This window comes from Carcharodon carcharias, chromosome 13, assembly GCF_017639515.1.
Source record: "Carcharodon carcharias isolate sCarCar2 chromosome 13, sCarCar2.pri, whole genome shotgun sequence".
Taxonomy (NCBI): Eukaryota; Metazoa; Chordata; class Chondrichthyes; order Lamniformes; family Lamnidae; genus Carcharodon; species Carcharodon carcharias.
In genome coordinates this window covers 120307441-120330300 of record NC_054479.1, presented here as the reverse complement: position 1 = coordinate 120330300, position 22860 = coordinate 120307441, and the positions used below count along the sequence as shown (strand labels likewise).

Sequence of the window (22860 nt, the reverse complement as noted above, 5' to 3'; positions counted from 1 at the left end):
CTGGAGTCTTGTGCAGCCTCTTCCCTCTGCCCAACTATTGGTTGATTGCCTTCAGTCCTAAGCTCTGGAAATCCCTCCTTTTACGACACTTCTTAAAACCTTCCACTTTACCTTTCAGGCAACGCTCATAATCTCCTCTTTGACATAGAAGCATAATGAGTAAAAATAAATTAATACTATGAGGGAGCACCATGGGATGTTTTTCCATGTTAAAGGTGCTATACAAATGCAAATATATGTAATTATGAAGCGGAGAGTAAGTAGACTGCAGTTCAAAAACAATCTAGAAATGAAATGGTTTCATGTAAAACTAGGCAGTATGATTAATTGAACAATATAGATGTTTTTGCATACATTCGCAGGATATAGACACTAATCTCCTGATTGGGTATCATAGCCCAAGTAAGATTCAAGTGTATTCATGCCATTGGTATTATGCTTGTCTTTCTTCCTGCTCTTGAGGTATTTCTGTACCATATGTACAAGTGCAAAATTTAGAGAGTCACTTATTCCTGGCCTGCCCAGCAACCTCATTTTCTATATCCAACAAGGGATGCCTTTCAGTATGCTAGATAATGGAGATTCCATTGTCCATTTATTCCAAATGTGGTAGGTCCATTTCCTTTAATTGATAAGCTTTAGGAATAATGTTGAATATATGTTGTGTAGATGAACAAGATATTACTGTTTTCAAGAGATTATTAATTGCTAAAGTTAGTTGATACATATTTTGTATATGTATCATAAGATAATCAAGTTTCACACTTGGCTTTTATTTTATGGCCTGCAGGAGAACTTTGTTGCATATAGTGTGTAAAGATGTCTATCTCCGATTATATTGAATATCCAGAAGAGAAGATGCTTTTGCTGAAAGAGAAACTGATTTGTCGGGACACCCAGATTTTGACTCTACAATCAATACTAGGAGAGGTAATTTTTATTTTAAAAGAACTGGTTGAATTTTTGAAACCAAATTTTTTGACCAAAAGTCATGGGTTGACTTTTACACAGGTAATATTTTGCAGGATTGACATGCCTAAAAAAGGCTCTTGCAGTGTTATACAGTAAAAATGAACTACACTAAAGAATTCATATTAGTTCTCTAAAAATTTATAACATTACATACTATAAACATTTGATCCAACATGATATCATTATATGCCACAACGAATTAACTACAACACTTCACATTGAAATCCTCCAAAATCACTCTGTTCATTATCTGAATCACCAACAATTCATCCCAATAGCCTAGTTTCATAACATCATCATGTGGACCTCCCTCACCTTCATCAAGATCATTGGTAGTTCCGGTAACTTCAGCGTCATTGTTCCAACAACTAATTGTCCTCAGTATTGTTGAAAGCATTTGATATTCCATATTTTAGAAATTATATTTTGACAATATTGGGATCAAGTTCGTTCCACGCATCGATGACCCATTGGCACAATATTGTGAGGGAGCTTCAATATTTCCACCTTTACTCAATGTTTTTCCCCTGCCAACATCCAATTATTCCTCATCCTTTGGTTACTGCCCTTGAGATGTTTATTTATGCACGCATCCAAAAAGGCTGAACATCGCTCGGGACCACTGAGAATAACTGCCATGTTGGTGTTGGTCAAGATGGACCAAATCGCTAACGAAGTAGGATCTGAACCAGTTGAATTTTCTTGCATAGCCCATATAGCCTCAAATTCCACACTTCTTTGAACCATTTTTGCAAGTGCCTTCATCCAGTCTTTCTCCTGAACATGGACAATAACACCTTTCTGAAATTTCTCTTTGGAGTGAGCTCTGTGCTTGAATATAACTATCGGTTTTAATTTGTGCCATCTGGTCTACATGATGGAACCAATGTGAACTGTGTCTTCTCGTGGTTAGTCAACTTTACATAAGTGTTGATTTTCACCAATCTTGGTAACGGCCTTGTTTGCTAACATGTCGCAGTTCATTGGTGTTTTAACCACATTTCCAATGCAGGCCAATCAATATGCATTCTTCTCTTGATCTCCAACAAAATGATTGAATTTGGCGGTTTTTTTATTGCGTTGAGATGGCAGATGCTGTGAAATTTTCAATTTCTAGCTGAGTACTAAATCATGCCTTTTCGTGAAGCTTGTGCGCCACCTGACACTGGCCTTGAATTCTGAAATGCCATCTAAAGGTATTGAGCTGTCTGGCTTTAGAGTTAATAATATAACCGTTTTGTTGCTCGTTAATTCATTCTGCCACATATTTTTCTCCAGTTTAAATGGAGGTGTGTAATTGTTCTTTCTTGAAGGCATTGTGACAGATCATGTGGTATACATTACTCTTGTTGATTGCTACTAGAATTGGCAAGTAAAAATCTAAAGGTTCCTGTGTGTGTCTTTAAATCAATAAACTGTAGTAATCACCGATAAGTAATTAATAATCACAACGGAGTTTGATACCTGGAAAACTAGGATTGACTTTTCCATGTGGTGCAAACAAAAATTACTCTTTTTAGGCCAAAGATCATGGGGTTGACTTTTACACAAGATTGGCTTCTTACACAAATGTAATTGAAGGTCGGGGTAATTTTGTGTAGCATTCTATTGTGTTTAAAGATTTAAATCATTAATATCTTGGAGTGTAACAGAAGAAAAAGCTTCTTTTTACATATCTTGTATTTGGCTTTTTTTTAATCTGTTATGATCTCCATAAAGTAACTTTTAAAAAAGGTACTTGAAATCCCAGTGACTGACTTATAAAGGAATTGCACAAGATTTCACGCTTTAAGATTTTTACTGTTTTTAAAAAAAAAAGTAAAAGCAACATGGACGAAACATTAGAGTATTAGCTTCCTACTAAGTAAGCTATAGAAAGGATAACCCTTATTATTGTCTCAACGCGACTGATAATCCCACACTGCACATTGCGATTCTGTGGAGAGTGTGCTGTAGTATTTTCAGGAAACAGTCCAAAGTCACTCCTAGCTTCCAATGGGCTTGCTTTTTTCCTGTTTTGCCCAGTTGTAACGCCCAGCGACTATCAAAAACAGCCTCCCTTAACCTTGCGAGAAATCCCGATTCGACCTCCAGCAGCACAGTTCACTCTGATGATCCCTGCCCCCAGTCGTACCAGGGTGAATTTCTTAGAGTTCTTAAATTCCTGCCAGTTCTCTCTCCTTGACTAGAGGACCATATGATATCAGCATTCCGCTGGGTAGCTAACTCAGTTGCAGCTACAGTTGTCTCGCTCTGTCTTTCTCTCCCGAAGTTCCCCCTTTCTTTCTGTTCCTGTTCAATGTTTGAGACCAAAAGTCTGAAATAACAAGAACATCTGCTTCTACCTTTGTTTTCAAGTGCTTAACCTGGCATGTGCATTAAATAGCACATGACTGGCTAGAACAGTTCCCAGGGTAACCAACCCACAGAGCCTTGATGTTGGGCAGAACTTGTGGATCACATGAATCTCTTCTATTTAAAACATAACCATCCTTCAAAATCTCGCACTGTAACAACTCTCCTTTTATCTTTTTTGTGTTATTATTTTGATTTTAACTTTTTTATTCTATTCAATCTGCCTATTTTTAAAAATTCTTTCTTGAGTTCCCTGAGTGCTGCTGCTTGTTTTTGGAAGGATAGGGATTCACATTGTAAAAAGTGTCCTCTGATGAGATCCTGTGGCCTGAAGATTGAAATGATGTAATTGATGAAACTAAAGTCAATTGGCAGATTGCTGCTTTAATATTTTAATTCCTTTTTTATTTTTTTGATTATTTTCTGTGCGATGTCCTGTCCATCATAAACACTTAAAAGACATTTTTTTTGTCGCGTTGGATACTTGTGCGTCCTTGCTGTACGCAAATTGGCTGCTGCGTTTCTTACACTGCAATAGTAATTATACGTCAGAAGATACTATGTTGGCTGTAAAGTGCTTTGCGACCACCCAAGGTCGTGAAAGTTGCTGTATAAATGCAACTTTTTTGTTTCTAAACATTGTTTTCTCATCTTACTATTTTTTATACTTAAGCCCAATAGTGAAAAATCTCTGTCTCCCCAATCTATATTGTTGTTGTAGCTCATTGTATTTTAGAATATTTAATGCTGATGTTGGCCTGAAAGTATTGTAGCCTTTATTTTAGATCAGTTGAACTATGATCCTAACTGATTTGAGGGAAGACATACAAAGCACTTCCCTTTCTGGTGAACATTTTCTTTACTTTTTTAGCCTGTCATGTAAATTTGCTAGAATATCTGTCTTTTTTTTAAAAATATCCATGTTAAAGCAGATTCCCTAACACTTTTAGATGTTTTGAGAAAAGCATGCCTCTATAGGTATTTTAATAATCTTGAAAATGTTTTTCTTCCTTTCAGCCTCGTCATTATAGTTACCCATCTGTTTTTGTATATGGGCATACAGCCACAGGAAAAACATATGCGACACAAACACTGTTGAAGACATTGAAGGTAAGATGAAAAGAGAATTCCATTTGTCAAACAGGATTATTACTGAATGCAGTAACATGGGAAATTTAAAATATTGACTTGCCTCATTGATGCTGTGGATCTCCAACAACTTGCATTTATGTAATGTCAAAGACGTGGAAAATATTCCAAAGTGTTTCACCGAGTATTTTGCAGGTCCTCAAAAATCAGTTAAAATATGAGGCACTATGATGAATCTTCCTTTGTTCACAGTAATGTAATTTGAGCTTGGGAGGAATGCGAAAAATAGAGAGAGAAGGTTGTACTGGCTAGAGAAAGGTTGGAAGTTGGAAATAGTAGAAGGATCACTTGTCAGATGACGAGCTTTCCTTTTTACTGTTGTCAAGTGGTGCAAGAGGGCGATAGAAAGCCTGCCTGCCCGAAGGAGCATTTAAGTTTTGGGCATATTTGGGACTTACTGAGTCGTTGAGGTGAAAAATGACATTTATTGTAATTTCAAAGTGTATTTTTCAGCAAATAAGGAAATATTGTGTACCCTGCACAAATGAGCTACTTAACTGAAGATGTGAATGAGATTCAATTTTCTTCAATGGTGCATGTTTACTTGATATTTCTTTATAACTTATTTTGCATTTAAAAATTTTTAAATTACAAATTTCTTCCACTGTATTTTAGTGTGGAATCCTGATGCTGGAATCAGATTAATCACTATTTTTGACTTTTAAATGTTGTAATGTTTTGTAATTATCAATAACATCACAAAATTAATTGTAATTCATCTGATACAGAAAAGTTAATGTGCGACATTTGGAAAACAAGCACAGTCATATCAACTACAGGACCGTGATGTAATTCATTGTAAAATGTCATCATTTTTTATACTCTGCGTTTAGGAAGCAATACATTTTCTCATATAATAGGAATTACCATGAGGAGTTTTTGATATGACTACAGATTTCAAGTAATTTTTGAAATGTTGTAGTTAAGAAAACTGAAGTTACTGCTTTCCTGGAGTAGCGATCTGACCATTGGTCATTTTGGTAGTACAGATACAGTATCTCAAATCCAGCAATCCAAAAACCGGGCAGTTTTTAAAAACGGCCCATGCAAGAATGCCCCGTGGAGACAAGTGCATAATTAAAAGTCTAATAATTTAAGTGCTCATCCCCCAAAAGGTTTGTAGTGTTTTGCTCGTTTTAGTTAATTAACCACAAATTGACAATAGAGGCAAAACTCCAAATGTTTTTCATTCTGGCCAGAGGGTACAAAATGCACGGGTCCATGCAGTGTCGCGTGCCTTTCGTTTCCCGTGCTTTGAGTGGTCGGAGAGGCCCTTGACCCTTCCCTACCCAACCTGAACCTTAGTCACAGCATGGTTCCAGTTTCACCATTAGTGCCCCTCTGCAGGTCTTGCTGGTGAACGAAAGTACTGTACAGCGGTTTCCTCTGTTACTAACAGGTGAGCAGTGCCTATAACCATCCATGAAAACTATATTTTGCATGACCTTTAGAATGAAAAGAAGCAACGTGGCAGAGGGAAATATGCAGGCTCTAGGTCCAAACAAGACTCAAAGGGAGGGATAAAAACATAAGAGCAGACATATTGCAATATGCATGAGGCTGAAGCCACCCAGCACCTCGCCTCTGAAAACCAGCAGGGTCTGAAATCTGGCACGGGCTCAGTCCCGAGGTTGCTGATTTTGAGAGACGCTACAGCACTTTTAGGAAAGGTGAACAAAAAAAGTAATCTTTGCAAGTTTAATCTCAAAACTGTCTTAACCCTCAAAAACCCAGTTTCTGCTGACTGATTATGGCATGAACTGACAACTGTTGAGGGGTCTGGTCGATATCATCCAATTCTCCCAGCTGAATGAATGATAAGTTGAAAGTAATTGTTGAAGTCTGAAGGGAGGTGATATGGAAGATAAAGGTGTACAATTTATTTGATAAATAAAGAAGACCTATTGGAATACAGAAGGCAGATATAGATATTGCTTGACTGGAATAGGCTAGTTGTCCCATGTATTTCCCTTTTTCTCTATTTTGTTAAAGTGGAGAGTTTTTATTTAAAATGAAATATTTTATTTAGATTTAATTGTGATTATTTTGCACTTTCAACATTCCATCATTGCATGAAGTATTCCCAAATCATGTTTTTTTGGTTTTGTAAATATTGGAGCTGATGTGGTCAGTTGGGTGATCTGAGTTGCAGTGGCTGTTTGGTACACTGGGTCATGAAGTGGATAGGAGGTGAAGCAATCAGTGCCAGATTGAGATCCTGTGTGATAGAGGAATGAAGACTTTGATTTATTAGCTCTTTTCATGTCCACAGGGCATCACAAAAGTACTTTACAGCCAACTATATACTTATTAAAAATTCATTCGTGGCTTGTGGGCTTCGCTGGCTGGGCCAGCATTTATTGCCCATTCCTAGTTGCCCTTAAGGTGGTGGGTGAGCTGTCACCTTGAACCGCTGTAGTCTGTGTTGTAGGTACACCCACAGTGCTGTTAGGAAGGGAGTTCCAGGATTTTGACCCGGTGACAATGAAGGAATGGAGATATATTTCCAAATCAGGATGTTGAGTGACTTGGAGGGGAAGTTCCAGATGGTGGTGTTCCCATGTGTCTGCTGCCCTTGCCCTTCTAGATGGTAGTGGTCATGGTTTGGAAGGTGTTGTCTAAGGAGCCTTGGTGAATTTCTGCAATGCATCTTGTAGATGGCATACACTGCTGCTACTGTGCATTGGCGGTCGAGGGAGTAAATGTTTGTGGATGTGATGCCAATTAAGCGAGCTGCTTTGTCCTGGATGGTGTCAAGCTTCTTGATTGTTGAAGTATAGATACTGTTGAAATGTAAGAAATGTGGTAGCCAGTTTGCAAGCAAGCTCTTAGAACAGCAGTATGAGAATTAACAGATAATCTTTTTGTGATGTTGACTTGAGGGATAAATATTGATTAGGAGAATGGTGATAAGTTTGTTGCTATTCATCAGAATGGTGTCATGAGGGCGGATCGGACTTTGGTTTAACGTTTCATCTGAAAGACTGTACCTCCGACAGTAGTAACTCCCTCACTGCTGCACTGGGACGTTAGCTTTGATCTTCATACTTCAGTCCTGAGTGGGGCTTCAACCCACAAACTCCTGAGGTGAGAGTGCTACCAACTGAGTCATGGTTGACACACAATGAAGCACAGTGCCACAGGCCTACAAGCTGAATGCCTACAGGCTTTTTCTTTGCTTATGAAAGCCTTATTGACGTATAAATAAGAGGATTTTCATAATCCATCTCCCGTGCATCAGTAACCCAGAAATTGTCTGCAACCAGAACCCTTCACAGCAAGTTGAGGGCTTTGGCAGCTTCTTTCCTTTATGAAGGAGCCACCTAGTACCCCTCACCTGAAATTAAAAAGCGAGAGAAAGAAGCAGGATGGAGATAGCAAAACTGCAACATTAGACTGATGTAAGTAAGCAAGTGATAGCATATCCCTGACTCCACTGGAAGATCCATTATCGGATTTAAATTTATAAACTAATTACACAAGTGAGTGGCAGCAAACAGCATAAATAAGAAAAATTATACAATGTTTTATTCTAGTAAAGATAATGAGGAATGTTAATTCTTTACATAAGGTTTGGTTTCAAAATTTGAATCCATTCTGCATCAGTCTTTGAGGTATGATTAGTCATGTCTTAGTGGTTGCTCATAAGATGGAAATGTTAAATTATACCTACTGTCACTTAGTAAAGAATGTGGTGAAACTGGTCAGTTCCCTGTTAAAGACTTCTATCAATTATCATGGAATGTATTAGTGATATTGATGCTCTGTGATATTCATTTGTTGAGCAATTTTGTTTTCTTTGCACATTAGAAAACAAAATCAAGAAACTGTATAATTTTAGAAGGTGTTTTTTTTTTTGGTGCTAGCTTGGAGCTTTAATGAAGAATAGCACAACCAACCCCTGTGTTCTGACTTTCTTACCTCAGCTATTTTCCTATAAGTTATTTTGCAGTCACTTACATGAAGAAAATGAGCAAAATGATCTTTCAAATGAATTGATGTTCATTTGAAAGGACTTCACCTCCCAGAAAATGAGCATTTGAAGTAAAATAAGCACCAAAATAGATTTAAAAAGTTTATTTTCAAATGTAAGTATTTTTAGCCACAGTGAAATTACCTACTGGTTTCACCAATATCTTCTAAAAGATTCTCTTTACAAGAAAATGCTTTATAGTGACCAGTTGGTGGTCTAGCTGCAGATATTTTATATCTGGAAATCAAGAGGGATAGGTAACTAAACATTATGCAGAAAGGATTGGAATTTCCTTCACTATTCTGCTCCTAAATGAGTCCGACAGTGGATAAATTGAATATCATTCTCACTGTCCCAACCAATAGATAGCCCCTAGATAAAAGCAAAATACTGCGGATGCTGGAAATCTGAAACAAAAACAAAAATAGCTGGAAAAACTCAGCAGGTCTGACAGCTTCTGCGGAGAGGAATACAGTTAACGTTTCGAGTCCGTATGACTCTTCATCAGAACTGAGGAAAAACAGAAATGAGGTGAAATATAAACTGGTTGAGAGGTGTGGGACAATTAAAGGTGGATAGAGGGCCAGTGATAGGTGGAGGCAAAAAAGAGATTGCCAAAGATGTCATAGACAAAAGGACAAAGGGGTGTTGACATTGGTGATATTAGCTAAGAAATGTGCTATTGGTGACATTAAGGGTAGAAAGCAGGATGAGCAAGTGACAGAGCCCTAGTGGGGGTGGGGCTGCTCCTATGTCTCATGGTCTTGTAGATAGGTTCTTGATTGGTAAGGGGATCAAAGGTTACGGGGAGAAGGCGGGAGAATGGGGCTAAGAAACTTATCAGCTATGATTGAATGGCGGAGCAGACTCGATGGGCCAAATGGCCTAATTTCTGCTCCTATGTCTTATGGTCTTAAGGGATCGAAATAGACTAAAAGGTGAAGATGAAACAATGGATGGGAATACATTTAAAAATAATGGAAGTAGATGGGAAAAGAAAAATATATTTAAAAAATATAAATAATTAGAAAAGGGGGGACCGGAAAGGGGGTGGGGATGGAGGCGAGAGTTCATGATCTGAAGTTGATGAACTCAGTATTAAGTCCGGCAGGCTGTAAAGTGCCTAGTCGAAAGATGAGGTGCTGTTCCTCCAGTTTGCGTTGAGCTTCACTGGAACATTGCAACAGGCCAAGGACAGACATGTGGGCATGAGAGCAGGGTGGTGTGTTGAAATGGCAAGCGACAGGGAGGTCTGGGTCATGTTTGCGGACAGAGCAAAGGTGTTCTGCAAAGCAGTCACCCAATAGATAGCCCTGCTGCCCAGAATAGCTGTTGGTCACTGCATTGCTAATGTCAGTGGAGGCGGGAGGGTGGCGGTGGTAGGATGGGGAAGATGATACCTCAGTTCCCAGCCCATTTTCATTTCACCTACTCCATCTGCATTCATTCCCTGAGACTACCTGTTGAAAGGTGTTAGGAGACTTGGAATAGCAGTGACTGTAGACCCAAATATTGTAAATGGAGGAAAGGGCCTAGTAGAGGCCCTTTTCCTCCATTTTTGCCTGGATTTCTTACCTATTGAATGCCTTGTCTCATATTGACTCCGACCCAGGAAACTGAGTTAGAACTACAAGATGATCTTGCAAAGGCAAGTATAGGAAAACCCAGCCCCAAGTGTTGAAAGCAATATTATTAGTCTATTAGTCATTAAGTGTGGTATATTCTGCTGTATTGTGATAATACATTAGGAGTAGATGCAGTTTTATATGTTCTGGTATTGTGGTTAATATACAGTCTTTGTCTCTTTGCAGTTTCCCCACGTGATTGTGAACTGTGTGGAATGCTTTTCTTCAAGGATGCTTTTCGAACAAATACTCAATCAGCTGCAGGGACATTCGCTGTCCCCCGCAAATGAATATTCTTCATGTTTGCAGTGTAACACACTCAATGAGTTTGTTCTACTGTTTAAACAAGTGGTCCATGAGCAGAATTTGAACAATCAAACTGTCATCATTGTAAGTAAAAGATTATGAAATTACACTGGCTTTTTTGGAAATTAGCATCTAGGTTTTGTGGGGAAACAGCAATGGAGTGGGATTAATTGGGCAGCTCTACCAAAGAGCTGGCAAAGGCACATTGGACTGAATGACCTGCTTCTGCACTGTGAGGTTAGTTTGCTTGTGAATTAAAACTACTAATCTCTTGAAAAAATGTGGTTCTTTTCAACCCATTCCTCCACCCCCCCCCCCCCCGCCTCCCCCCTTCCAAAACCCCCACCACCACCTGCATGCTCTGTGTGCATTCCTTGTGTTTTCTTAAGTGTTGCAGGCGATTATACTATTGAGTTAATCACAGCCAGGTTCAAATTTATCCTCACTCAATCTCCACACATTTAATTGTAACAGGGATTATGAAATACTGATGATAAGTAAAAGCCTCGGATTGCCTTTTGCTGCCCTTGTAATCACTCTTGCTGAAGCCAATGGAGGTCCTGCTGCTATCTCAGAGGGCTAACTGAGAAAAGATCCCAGGAACTGAACTGGGACTTTGCTCATCCGTATGGCTCAGCAAATTACTGAACTGCCGAACTGGAGGAGTTTCATAATCACTGCTTTTGGCAGCTGACTCTTTTGGGTAGCCCTTGTTTTTATATCACATACTGAATTGCCTTTTCCAAGAGTGATTTGACATTTGGCAAAAGAATGAAAAAAAACTCAAAGTTCACTGCCAGCCATTGGGAGAGGTAGCAAGAGAGTGTAGCCAATTTCAAGAAAAATTGGGGAGAAATTTTCCAAAAACTCCATGAAATAATAGTTCAGGATAACATGGTTACCGTGACTTGTCACTAAACAAACTTATCTACGGACCCTGTTGCATCCCAATATCCTTCTCCTACAGAAACTTTGGTCAATTCTTACATGACTGTAGGTGTCTATACTTGTCGCCTCCTCCTCTGTTAGAAGTTCCTAAGGAAAGCGATGCTTCCTGGTATCTAAGAATGCCCCTTAGTTCTAATTGTTTCTAACCTTTTCAAGTAACATTTGTATCTACAAGTCAACCTTTGGTAATCCTCCTCTGAGTCTACTTTTCTTCAAACTAAATATCACTGTAAATAGAACTGTAAGTCAGTTCTAGTAATTAAAAGACATAACTCTAGGTATAACAAACATTGCCTTCTTTTACACCCTCTCTGTAGCCTCAATATCTACCAATGGAGGTAGGGATCAAAGCTAAATAGTCAAAGCTTTATGTAATCTAATTTGATCTTTTCCATTCTTTATTAAACCAGCAATGCTGACAAGAAGCCTACTTGCTTTCCCTAATGACCCCGTGTTGCATGTGAACCTTTGGTGACAAATCAGTAGTTATGCCCAGTTAGTTGCTGTTACAAATATTTTTAGGTTGGCAATTGAAAGAGCATTGCATTTTTATAAAATGTTTTGAAAATTACTTACTTAGGAATTAAATGGCAGGGTGTAAGATGCATATAGGTGATTAGTAATGACATAGGGAAGTGTCTTGTGTAAATGCTATATGAAATAATTAAATATCTTAATTCAAGGTGTTGGATAAAGCAGAACAGTTGAGAGAAATGGATGCAAACCTGCTGCCAGGATTTCTGAGGTTCCAAGAATTGGTATGTAGCTAGCTTCTTGATGGTTATTGTAACTTCCTAAAACAAGCACCATTGTATTATTTTTAATTTCTTAAAATATTATTTCAAAGTCTTAAAATGTTGCTAGTCGAAATAGCATTTTTAATAAAATGACTACTTTGAACTGGCTATGTTAGTTGGAAGGCTACTAGTTTTGCTGCTGAGTGAAGAACATCCCCCCACGTGTGAGGAGATGTCTTCATACCAGTAGGTGGCTGAAAACCGCAAGGAAACTGCTCAGTTGACATACATCCATTAATGAGGTGCTATCACGATGACACTAAATTCTTCCTTCTTGCAAATCCTGGCACCGTTGGCACTTTTCTAATCAGTACATTTCTACAAGCTACATAATTATATCCTTGTAGTATTTGTTCAAGTATGACAAGATTTGTGCAGCTTGGGACCGTGAAACAGTGACTGCCATGAAGAATAATTGCTTCAGAGTTACTGCAGTTTTAGAGAATAATTGCTGTGGTGCTGAAACTCATTAGAGAGGTTTGCTAGATTTCTGGAAATTTACTCAATTACTTTTGAGGAATAGAGAGCAGAATATTTATAATAGGAAGTTATGTTGGTAGAGCTGAATCCATGATTGGTTAGATTATATCAAAGTCTATTGGGAAGATTGAAGCCATTGCCTTTCGTCCCCACCCTAAGTTCTGTTCCCAATTACTTAGTCTCTCTCTCTGGATATTGTCCGAGGCTGAGTCGGATTGTTCACAACCATGGCATCCTGTTTGAGCCTGAGTTGAGCTTACAATCCCAAATCCTCTCCATCAACAAGACAGCCTACTTCCACTACCGTAGCATCGGTTGTCTCTGCCCTGTCTCAACTCACCTGCTGCTAAAACCCTCATCCATGCCTTTTATACCTTAGATTTGTGTATTTCATTGCTCCCCTTGCCAGACTCTCACCTTGCTCTTTGCATAAACTTGAGCTCATTCAGCACTCTGCTGTCCAGATCTTAACTTGCACTTAGCCCTGCTCATTCATCATCCCTGTGCTTACTGATCTACATTGATTCCTAGTCCAACAAGGCCTCCGTTTTAATATACTTATCCTTATTTTCAATGCCCTCCATGGCTACACCCATTCTATCTCTGCAATATTTTCCAGCCCTGGAATTCTGAGTTCTCTGCGCTCATCCAGTCTGGCCTTTGCACAACTCCAGTTTTCTTTGCTTCACTACTAGTGGCTGTATCTTCACTTATCAAAACCTTGAGGTTTAGGGAAGGCATTCCAAACCTGTATGTGTGAAAGTGGGCTTGTTAGCATCCATTGGTTGGGTGCCAATTGGGGATCAAAATGGCATCCAGTATGTGCACATGCACACTTCAGCTGTGAATTGTGTTGGATGCCATATTGGTGAAGACGTTAGCAGGTGCGCAGCCAACGTTTGCTGGAAGTATGCAGGGTAGAACCATATTTCAAAAGATATGATAATTCTCCTCATCAGCCTTATTTAGGGCCCAGTTCTTCCACGCATGCAAAGCAATGTTCCATACCAGGGTCCTTAGAATCAGCTGGACAGGGTGAAAAACAAATGAAACTGTCTACAGGAAAATAGGAGTCTGAGCATCTCATGGGCTTTTAGCTGAATTGAAGAAGTGCAAATTGAGAGAGTACGACCACTGGAAAAGGTGGGTTGAGAGTCTAACGTTAATAATATAGAATGTGAAACATCAGGAAAGAACAGGCTAGGTCAGAGAAGGACTGGATGGGAGGACGGCATCAGAAACTGGACGGAGGGAGAAATGGCAGTGGTATGCAGAATTGCAGTCAACAGAAGAGATGCCCATAGTCCCTCATGAACTATGGCTAATGATGGATGGTGCAGGACAGAGATATCATGATTCAGCATGCAGTGCTGAATTACATTATCTGCGCTGACAGTTAGTAGCTCCATACTCCAGCCAGTGCCCTTTCTTTACCTTGCACGGCGCTGGAGTGCATGCATTAAACAGCAGGAAGGACTACTTCTTCCTGCCAGTGCTTTAAAAAATTAATCAATTACAAAGTTAGTTGTTGGTTGAATTCTTCTAGCTGTTGGTATAATTCTTCAAGTGTTTAGCCCTATTCTATAGTTGTCTCAAGTTGTGAAAGTCTGCAGGGAGTGCTGTGGCAGGCGCTGAATGATTTTTTTGCTGACAAGGCTTTTGCGCAATCTAGTTGCTCCCAGACATGGATGGTCAAGTAGGGGCTTCCTCTTGGCATTGAGCATGACTGGGCCAATGAGCATAGATCATGCTGAGGAGGAGGGGGGGGACAAAGGGCTCACAACTGTTGTCCTTTAACTGCAGAGGCTCTTCAGAGAGAATATCTGTTCAAGATTGGATTGCAGGAGTGCTGTGACGTCCCCAAAACCCTTTTACGCCTGGTTACCAGAGCCATGAGGGCAGGAGCCTGAACTTCCATTGCAACGCTAAAATGTTGGTTTAATGGTGGTTGTTCTGAAATGGAAACTGAGACATTGGTCATCAGATACTGCATTATGGTTGGATCCACAAATGTAGTCACTTGTAAAGGGTACAACTCTAAAGGGGGTGCAGGAGCAGAGGGACCTGGGTTTATATGTATATAAGTCACTGCAGGTGGCAGGGCAGGTTGAGAGAGAGTGGTTAACAAAGTATACAGTACCCTTGGCTTTATTAAAATGGGCATAGAGTACAAAAACAAGGAGCTTATGTTGAAATGTATAAGACACTAATTCGGCCTCGGTTGGAGTATTGTGTCCAGTTCTGGATGCTGCCCTTTAGGAAAGATGTGAAGGCATAGGAGAGAGTGCAGAAAAGATTCACGAGAATGATTCCAGGGATGAAGAACTTCTGTTATAAAGATAGATTGGAGAAGTTGGGACTGTTTTCCTTGGAGAAGAGAAGGCTGAGAGGAGATTTGGTAGAGATATTAAAAATCATGAGGGGCCTGAACAGAGTAGATAGGAAAAAGTGTTCCCACTCTGAAAAGAATTGAGAGTGAGAAGACACATTTAAAATAATTGGCAAAAGAAACAAAAGTGACATCCTGAAAAACTTTTTCACGCAGCGAGTGGTTAAGATCTGGAATGCACTGCTTGGGAATGTAATGGAGATAGGTTCAATCAAAGCATTCAAAAGGAAACTGGAGTGTTATCTGAAAAGGAAGAATATGCAGGGTTATGGGGAGAATTGGGGGAATGGCACTAGGTGAATTGCTCATTCGGAGAGCCGGTGCAGATGTGATGGGCTGAATGGCCTACTGTAATAATCCTGTGATTCTGATTTTGTGAAAAAGTGAAATAAGAATATAATTGGATGGACCGCCCGGCATTGACCTAAGCACCAGAACTGCAACTACAAATTATCCTTGCTAACAACCAAGGACTTGTGTCAAAATGAAAACAGGACTTGTGTCAAAGTGCAAACATGTCTGATAGACTTGTCAAGCAATAACCTGATATAATCATAATTTCCAGCCAAAGTCCCTGATTCTTCAGTCATTGTCCTTGGATATATTCTGTCCCAAACAAGACAGAGCAACTAGAGGTTACAGCACAATGTTATTTAGTCCAGAGAGAGTGTCCCTTGGAGTACTCAACATTGACCCTGGACTACATGAAGTCTCATGGTGTCAGGTCAACCATAGATAAGGAGAGCTCCTGCTGAGTATGACCTACTGCTCTCTCTCAGCTGTTGAATCAGTACAGCTGCGTGTTGAACAGTACTTGGAAGAAGCATAGCAGGTAAGGGCACAAAATATATTTTGGATGGGGGCTACAATGTTCACCACCAGGAGTGTCTTGGTGGCAATGTCACTGATAGGGCTAGCCGAGCCCTGAAGAACATAGCTGCCAGACTGAGCCTGCAGCAGGCATTAGAACCAGCACAAGGGAAAAACCTAGTTGCTCTTGTTCTTGCCAATCTACCTATCACAGATGCACCTGTTCAGAGTGCTATTGGGATTAATGACCACCACGTGGTCCTTGTGGAAATCAGATCTGTCTTCATTCTGCGGACACCTGCTATCATGTTTGGCACTACTGCACTGCTAAGTGGGGTAGATTAGAACAGATCTGAACTCAAAAATCAGCATCTATGAGGTGCTATGGGCAATCAGCAGTGTTGTTTTCCACGAACTCTGTAACCTAAATGCTAAAAATTTTCCTCATTCTACTATTACCGTCAGCCAGGGTACCAACCTTGGTTCAATGAGGAGTGTAAGAACATGGCGGCAGCAGCAGCAGCATCAGGCATACCTTAAGATGAGGTGCCATCTTGATGAAGCTACAACGCAGGACAACATGTATGCCAAACAACAGAAGCAACATGCTATTGACAGAGCTAAGTGATCCCACAACCAACAAATCAGATCAAAGCTCTGCAGTACTCTCGCATCCAGTCGTTGAATGGTTGTGCACATTAAACAACCAACCAGAGGAAAAGATTCTGTGAGCATCCCCATCCTCAATGATGGCAGAGCCCACCACGCCAGTGCGAAAGACAAGACTGAAATATGTGCCAGAATTCAGTTTCTGGCCAGAAGTATAGAGTGGGCGATCCGTCTCTGTTTCTTCCTGAGAGCTGCACATTCAGAGAAATCAGTCTTCAGCCAATTCATTTCATTCCATGTGATGTTGAGAAACAGTTGAGTGCACTCTATGCAGTAGAGGCAGTGGGCACTGACAACATCTGTTTGGTGGTGCTGAAGACCTGAGCTTCAGAATTATCCATGCAAGCTGTCCCAGTACAGCCACAACATTGGCTATCAATAGGACAATATGGAAAATGTTCAGGTATGTCATCGACAGTAATATCAAGCAGCACTTACTCAGCAATAATCTGCTGATCAATGCTCAGCTTGGGTTCTGCAAGGGACACTCGACTCCAGATTTGATTACAGCTTTGTCCAAACTTGGCCAAAGAAATAACGTGAAAGTGACTGCTCTTGACATCAAGGCAACATTTATCCAATTGTGGTATCAAGGAGCCCTAGCAAAATTGAAATCAGGGGAAGCAGGGGTAAAACTCTTCACTGGTTGGAGTCACACCTAGCACAAAAGATTATGGTTTGGTCTTGAACAACTGCATCATCTCAGCCCCAGGATATTGCTACAGGAGTACCTCAGGGCAGTGCTCTAGAGTCAGCTGTTTTCAGCGTGCTTCATCAATGACCTTCCTTCCATCATAAGGTCAGAAGTGGGGATATTTGCTGATTGTGCAGTGTTCAGTCCCATTTGCAACTCCTCCCTAATGAAGCAGTCCATGTCCACATGTAACAAGACCTTGACAACATGCTTGGGCTGATATGTAGTGCTCATGTTACTTGCTACCTCAGGCAATGATCATCTCCAACAAAAGAGACCCTAATCATCTTCCCTTGACATTCAACAGCATTACCATTTCTGAATTCTCCACCAACAACATCCTGGGGGGTTAAAATTGACCAGAACTGAACTAGACCAGCCATACATATATTGTGGCTGGGAATTCTGCAGAGAATAACTTGCCTCTTGACTTCCCCAGCATTTGTTCACCATCTACATGGCACAAATCAAGAGTGTGATCAAATTCTCTCCACCTGCCTGGATGAGTGCAGCTGCTACAACACTCAAGCTCAACACCAGTCAGGAAAAGCAATTGTTTGATTGGCACCCCATCCACCACCTTAAACATTCACTCCCCCCACCACCTGCGCACAGTGGCAGCTGTGTGTCCATTCTACAAGGTGTACTGCAGTACTCACCAAGCCTCCTTCAACAGCGCTTTTCAAATCCGTGACTTCTACCACCAAGTGGAATGAGGGCAGCAGACAGATAATGAGAGTGCCACCATCTTCAAGTTCCCACCAAGTCTCTCACTATCCTGAATTGGAATTATCTCTTCATTGTCATTGTGTCAGAATCCTGGAACTCCCTATGTAAGGGCTCTGTGGGAGTATCTACACCACATGGACTGCAGCAGGTCAAGGACACTTACCACTAACTTCTCGAGGGCAATTGGTGGTCAATGATGGCCTTGCCATCAACACCCACGTACCATAAATGGAAGAAAATTTGGCTGTGACTTCCATGATGGGAAGAATGGCCTCCACATTAAGCACAAAGGCCTGAGACAAGTTGGTGCCAGATTCCGGTATGTTCCTCGACACTGGGTGCAGACTTTCTTGTAGGCTTCCCATTGCATCAAGAATTTTGTTGTGTATGCCTATGAGCGATCTTTTGTAGCACATCTCATGGAACTCCTCATCTGAACTTGCCGGCAGAACTTGTGTAAACACTCTCTCTGGCATGCCGTGCTACCCTTGTCCCCTGCCTGGTGTCCCACCATATGCAGACTGTGTGCACATCTTAAGAGGTTAAGATAGAGGCAATGTGAAAACAAGCGACTGTATGTTGTCTTCTCTCTCTCTCTTCCTCCATTTTGCAGTTATCAGGAATCTGAAAGGTAAATGGTGCAAGGTAAGGTTGTGGTGAGAGGAGTGGGGGAAAGAGGTGTATGCTTTATACCACCTGGAGCTTATAAATCAGAAGAAATTATGGGAGATGGAAGTTGGATGTGAGGAGGATTAGTTATGAGGATATTGTTTTCTTCAATGGTTTCAGCTCCACTGCTGACCATGGCCTCAGCCATAGTTATTTCAATAATGGCCAGCAGTGTTGCCTTCATGGGGGCTAGGACATACAGTTCTCTCCCTCCCTCTCTCTCTCTGTCTTCCTCCCCACCGTTAGTTCCAGCAGGTTGTTTGCAAACTTGTCCAGTAAGAAAAAGGGAAATGGGCCAATGAGTGTCATGAAATATATTTGAGTGATGTGGCTTTTGTGGTTTGGCTAGCCGGCACTGTGTGGAAGCTTTGGGATGATTCTGAAGCTTGCAGGAATGCCAAGTATTTGCGATGCAGTGGAACATATAATGTTAGATATGAATTCTGACTGATAGATTGTGGGTAGGTCTAATGATTTGGGGGTATGGTGAATTGAGTGGTTTGAGGCTAGTATTATAGTTGGTAGGATATGGCATTTGAAGATGTGTTCAGTGACCTTAACCACTCATAAGTTCATTGAACTTCTTGCACCACTGTATCCATGGGGCTAGGCTCCTGGTATTGATCTCCAGGGCTAACTGCTCCCAGTGCCTTTTTACTGTATCTGGAGAGCTGCGTGGCCCTTTTTGGCTACAGGACATCTTTCCATATCTTGTGAGACCTTCACTGCAACTTTGGAAAATCTTGGAGCTCATTCTCCCCCATGGTGTACCGTAATTCTCTGCTTCCTAGGTCAAAGTCATTTCCTGCATGACTCCCTGCACCACCTTCAGCCATAATGCGTTTCCCCCTTAGAAGTACAGACTAGCTTTAAGAAGTGATGAGCCTCCTTCTAATGCCTGCAGCCAATGAACAGTGCAATTAATGCCAGCTGCACGCACAAATGCTACTCTTCAGACACCACAATGTTAGTGCGTTACCATCAGTTTAAGCTATGGATGTGGGTTAATCATGCACTGCAATCCCTGCACCTGCTTTCGGGGGAAGGTGGAGAAAGCTATCTAATCTGGTACCCATCTCTATCCTCCAAGACAATCCCTTAAAATCTGTCTCTTTGACCAAGCTTTTGGTTGGTCACCTGTCCTAATCAAGTCAAGTTACTTTAGTGTTAGATATTGTTCAATAAGGCTCCCGTGAAGTGCCTTGGAATGGTTTATGATGTTAAAGGCGCCATCTGTTTCCCTTTCTATGTTCTCTTGTGTTGTCATCTAAGTAAAATTTTCTTCTAACTTAATTGAATTTTAACAAGTTTAGTAAATAGCCTTCTGTTGTTAACTGGGATGGTTTTCGAAAATTAGTTCGCTTGATACAATAGCGATATAGCTGTTTAGAGCTTCAAATGTACTTCACTTTCAAAATCAAAACAGTTATCTACACAGAATTCTTGATCTTGGCCAAGCTGCTTTGGAAAGTACATCCCAGGGATCTGATAGGTGGCTTCCCACTGGTACAGAGAAAAATTGTATTGTTTGGCTTCCCAAACTATGCACACACTCCTGGGCAATTGTAGGACAGCATTAATGGAGTAGGGTCTCCATTCTGTCTTATTAAACTTGCTTGCAGGAGTTGTATTGGCAGTGAAAAGAAACTGCTAAAATAGTAAAATGCAATTTTTTTTAACTATGTATACTATCTGTCCCATGCACGTGCTATTAAGATTTTTTTTTAAAAATCAGGCATTACATTGAGGCATCCAAAAGGTTGAGAGAAATGGACAGCCTAGTATTCTGGCATTATACTTTGTATTTAATTTTCTGTACTTAACCCCTTCATTGGATTAGGTATTGAGGTGTTTAATGCTAACCTTTAATGCTAAACCTTCCCTTGAATGTATTGTTTAGAGATTACTTACATTTGCAGAAGACATGAAACGTGGAAATATAGCAAGCAATGGCGATGATAATAATGAACTTCAGGAAAACATAGATTGATGAAATGGGCATGGCAGTTACAAGTTATGCAGATATGTCTGAACTGATTCACTTTGGTAGGAGGAATGAAGAGGCAACATAAATTAAATGGGACTATTTTAAAGCAGGTGCAGGAACAGAGAGACCTTGTATATCTACACAAATCTTTGAAACTGGGAGGGCAAGTCGAGAAGGCTATTAAAAAGGCATACATGATCCTTGGTTTTATAAATAGAGGCATAAAGTACAAAAGCAAGGTTACTATGATAAGCCTTTATAATTCACTGGTTAAACCTCAGCTCGAGTATTATGGCCAATCCTGTGCAACAAACTTTAGGAGGATGTGAATGCCTTGGAGATGGTGTAAGGAGATTTACTTGAATTAGATGAGAGACTTCAGTTATGTGGGGAGAACAGAGAAGCTCTGTTTATTCTATTTGGAGCAGAGAGGTTGAGGAGATTAGATAAATGGGTTCAAAATCATGAAGGGTTTTGATAGAGTAAACAAGGAGAAATTGTTTCCTGTGATAGCCAGTGTTATGATTTGGATAGCATTGCCTGAAAGGATAGTGGAAACAAATAGATTTAATAACTTTCAAAAGAGAGGTAAATAATTGGGAGCATAGAATGGTTATAACACAGAAGGTGGCCACATAGCCTGTTGTGTCTATGACCACTCTCTGGCATAGATAGAAGAAACTTGGGTTTTTCAATCATGAAGTGAGACATCTTAGAGGTGATCCTGTATATTTATAGTATGGAACAATGATTAAATTATGTGAGGGGGACCAGGATCACAGGTGAAGCCACAAGAAGAGGGAAGAGAACCTTTTTTGTGTGTGGTCAAGCATTTGGTTTGAAACACTAAAACTGAGATGGGGGACTCTATTCCAGGCAATTCAAGATAATGCCTTACCTATATATGTAGTAACTAAACGCCAACACCCTATGTTTTCCAAGATAAGACAAAAATGCATTTTATTAAAATATTCTGACATGTTTTTCTCTCAATTATGTGCTTTCCTTTTAAAGTTTTGTTTCTCAAATTCAGCTCTTGAACTTCAAAGTGTTAACAGAAGGCTAGGGCTTATCATGTTGCAAGGTATGGCTCAGAATTGATAAATTGCTTAATTTTATAGTTAATCGGTACCTGATCCTAAGTGTCACATACAACTAGCTGTTGTCAGTGATCTCACTAATCGCACTGTCAGTTTTCCATTAAAGTGAGTAAGTGCAGCATTGCACATTCTGTTATTTAGGACCTCACAACTGTCCTTTGTGGTAATGGTTAGGCTCTTCAAATAACCTGAAAATATCTTGATAAAATTACTCAACATTTAGAAGTGTTTATCACTGATGTCACTTAAATCTAATTTTTAATGACTTTTGAAAAATGGCTGAATATTTTTCATTTTGATAGACATTGATGGTACCTGTGTGCTGCTTATGATGTATGGCCTTTCTTTTCTGTTTGCAGTTATCAGCCAGCGTGTATGGTGAAAGTGGAATACTAATCTAAGTAAGCTGTATAGCAGCCAGTGCCATTTAAAAACATGATAGATTACATGGTCCAACAGGATGCATTTTCTAACCATCCCAAAGCAATATCTTTAAAAAAAAAAGAAATTGTTACGGGGAATCAAAAATTTACCGTAACATTCGAAATTTTTTTTTAGAATGCAGTGGCCTAAACCAGAGATGGCAAGAATGCACTGGATTTTACGATGATTGACTGAATTTTTCAATAAAACTTTCAGATGAAGAGTTTCAAAATTGCCACTTTTAAAGAGGAACTTGTTTCTACCCTTTACACTTTGTATTTTTAAAATAAATACAGTATAATCAAACATATTTGTTCTTCAGAATATTGTGGTACAGATTGTCTTTTTAACAGGCATGCCAATTATCCATTTTCAGTAAGTGAAATTCCACAAACTTACGCAAATCTAAAACTGTATTTTCTTAACTCGCACCAAGTTCGCTCATCCATTACCCCTGTTTTAGATTACTTGCATTGGCTGTTGGTCCAATACGTCTCAGTTTTAAAATTTCCATTCTTGTTTTTAAATCCCTCCATGACCCACTCTGAAACCTCCTCCAGCCCCTCAACCCTCCGAGATCTCACCACTCTTCCAGTTCTAGCCTCTTGGACATCATCAATTTTCTTTGTTTCACTGTTCGTAACCTTGTCTTCAGCTGCCTTTGCCCTAAGCTCTGGAATTTTTACCTAAAGCTTTCTACCTCTCCTCTTTTTAAGGCACTCTTTAAAACTTATCTTTTTGACCATGCTTTTGTTCAATCACCAGACCTAATATTTCCTTAGGTG

The 22860-nt window shown here is 40.1% G+C and overlaps 1 protein-coding gene across 4 annotated transcripts in view; it reads left to right on the top strand.

Moving 5' to 3' along the window:
* orc5 (origin recognition complex, subunit 5) overlaps positions 1–22860 on the top strand; it is a 113447-nt gene that overhangs the window by 7196 nt on the left and 83391 nt on the right. For 3 of the 4 annotated variants that reach the window (XM_041202331.1, XM_041202330.1, XM_041202333.1), the window contains exons 2-5: positions 791–930; positions 4345–4437; positions 10261–10464; positions 12012–12086. In XM_041202331.1, the coding sequence (XP_041058265.1) occupies positions 820–930; positions 4345–4437; positions 10261–10464; positions 12012–12086 (483 nt within the window). In that variant the 5' untranslated portion in view covers positions 791–819. The remainder of the gene's footprint in view (positions 1–790; positions 931–4344; positions 4438–10260; positions 10465–12011; positions 12087–22860) is intronic. The other variant, XM_041202332.1, reaches the window with a different exon arrangement.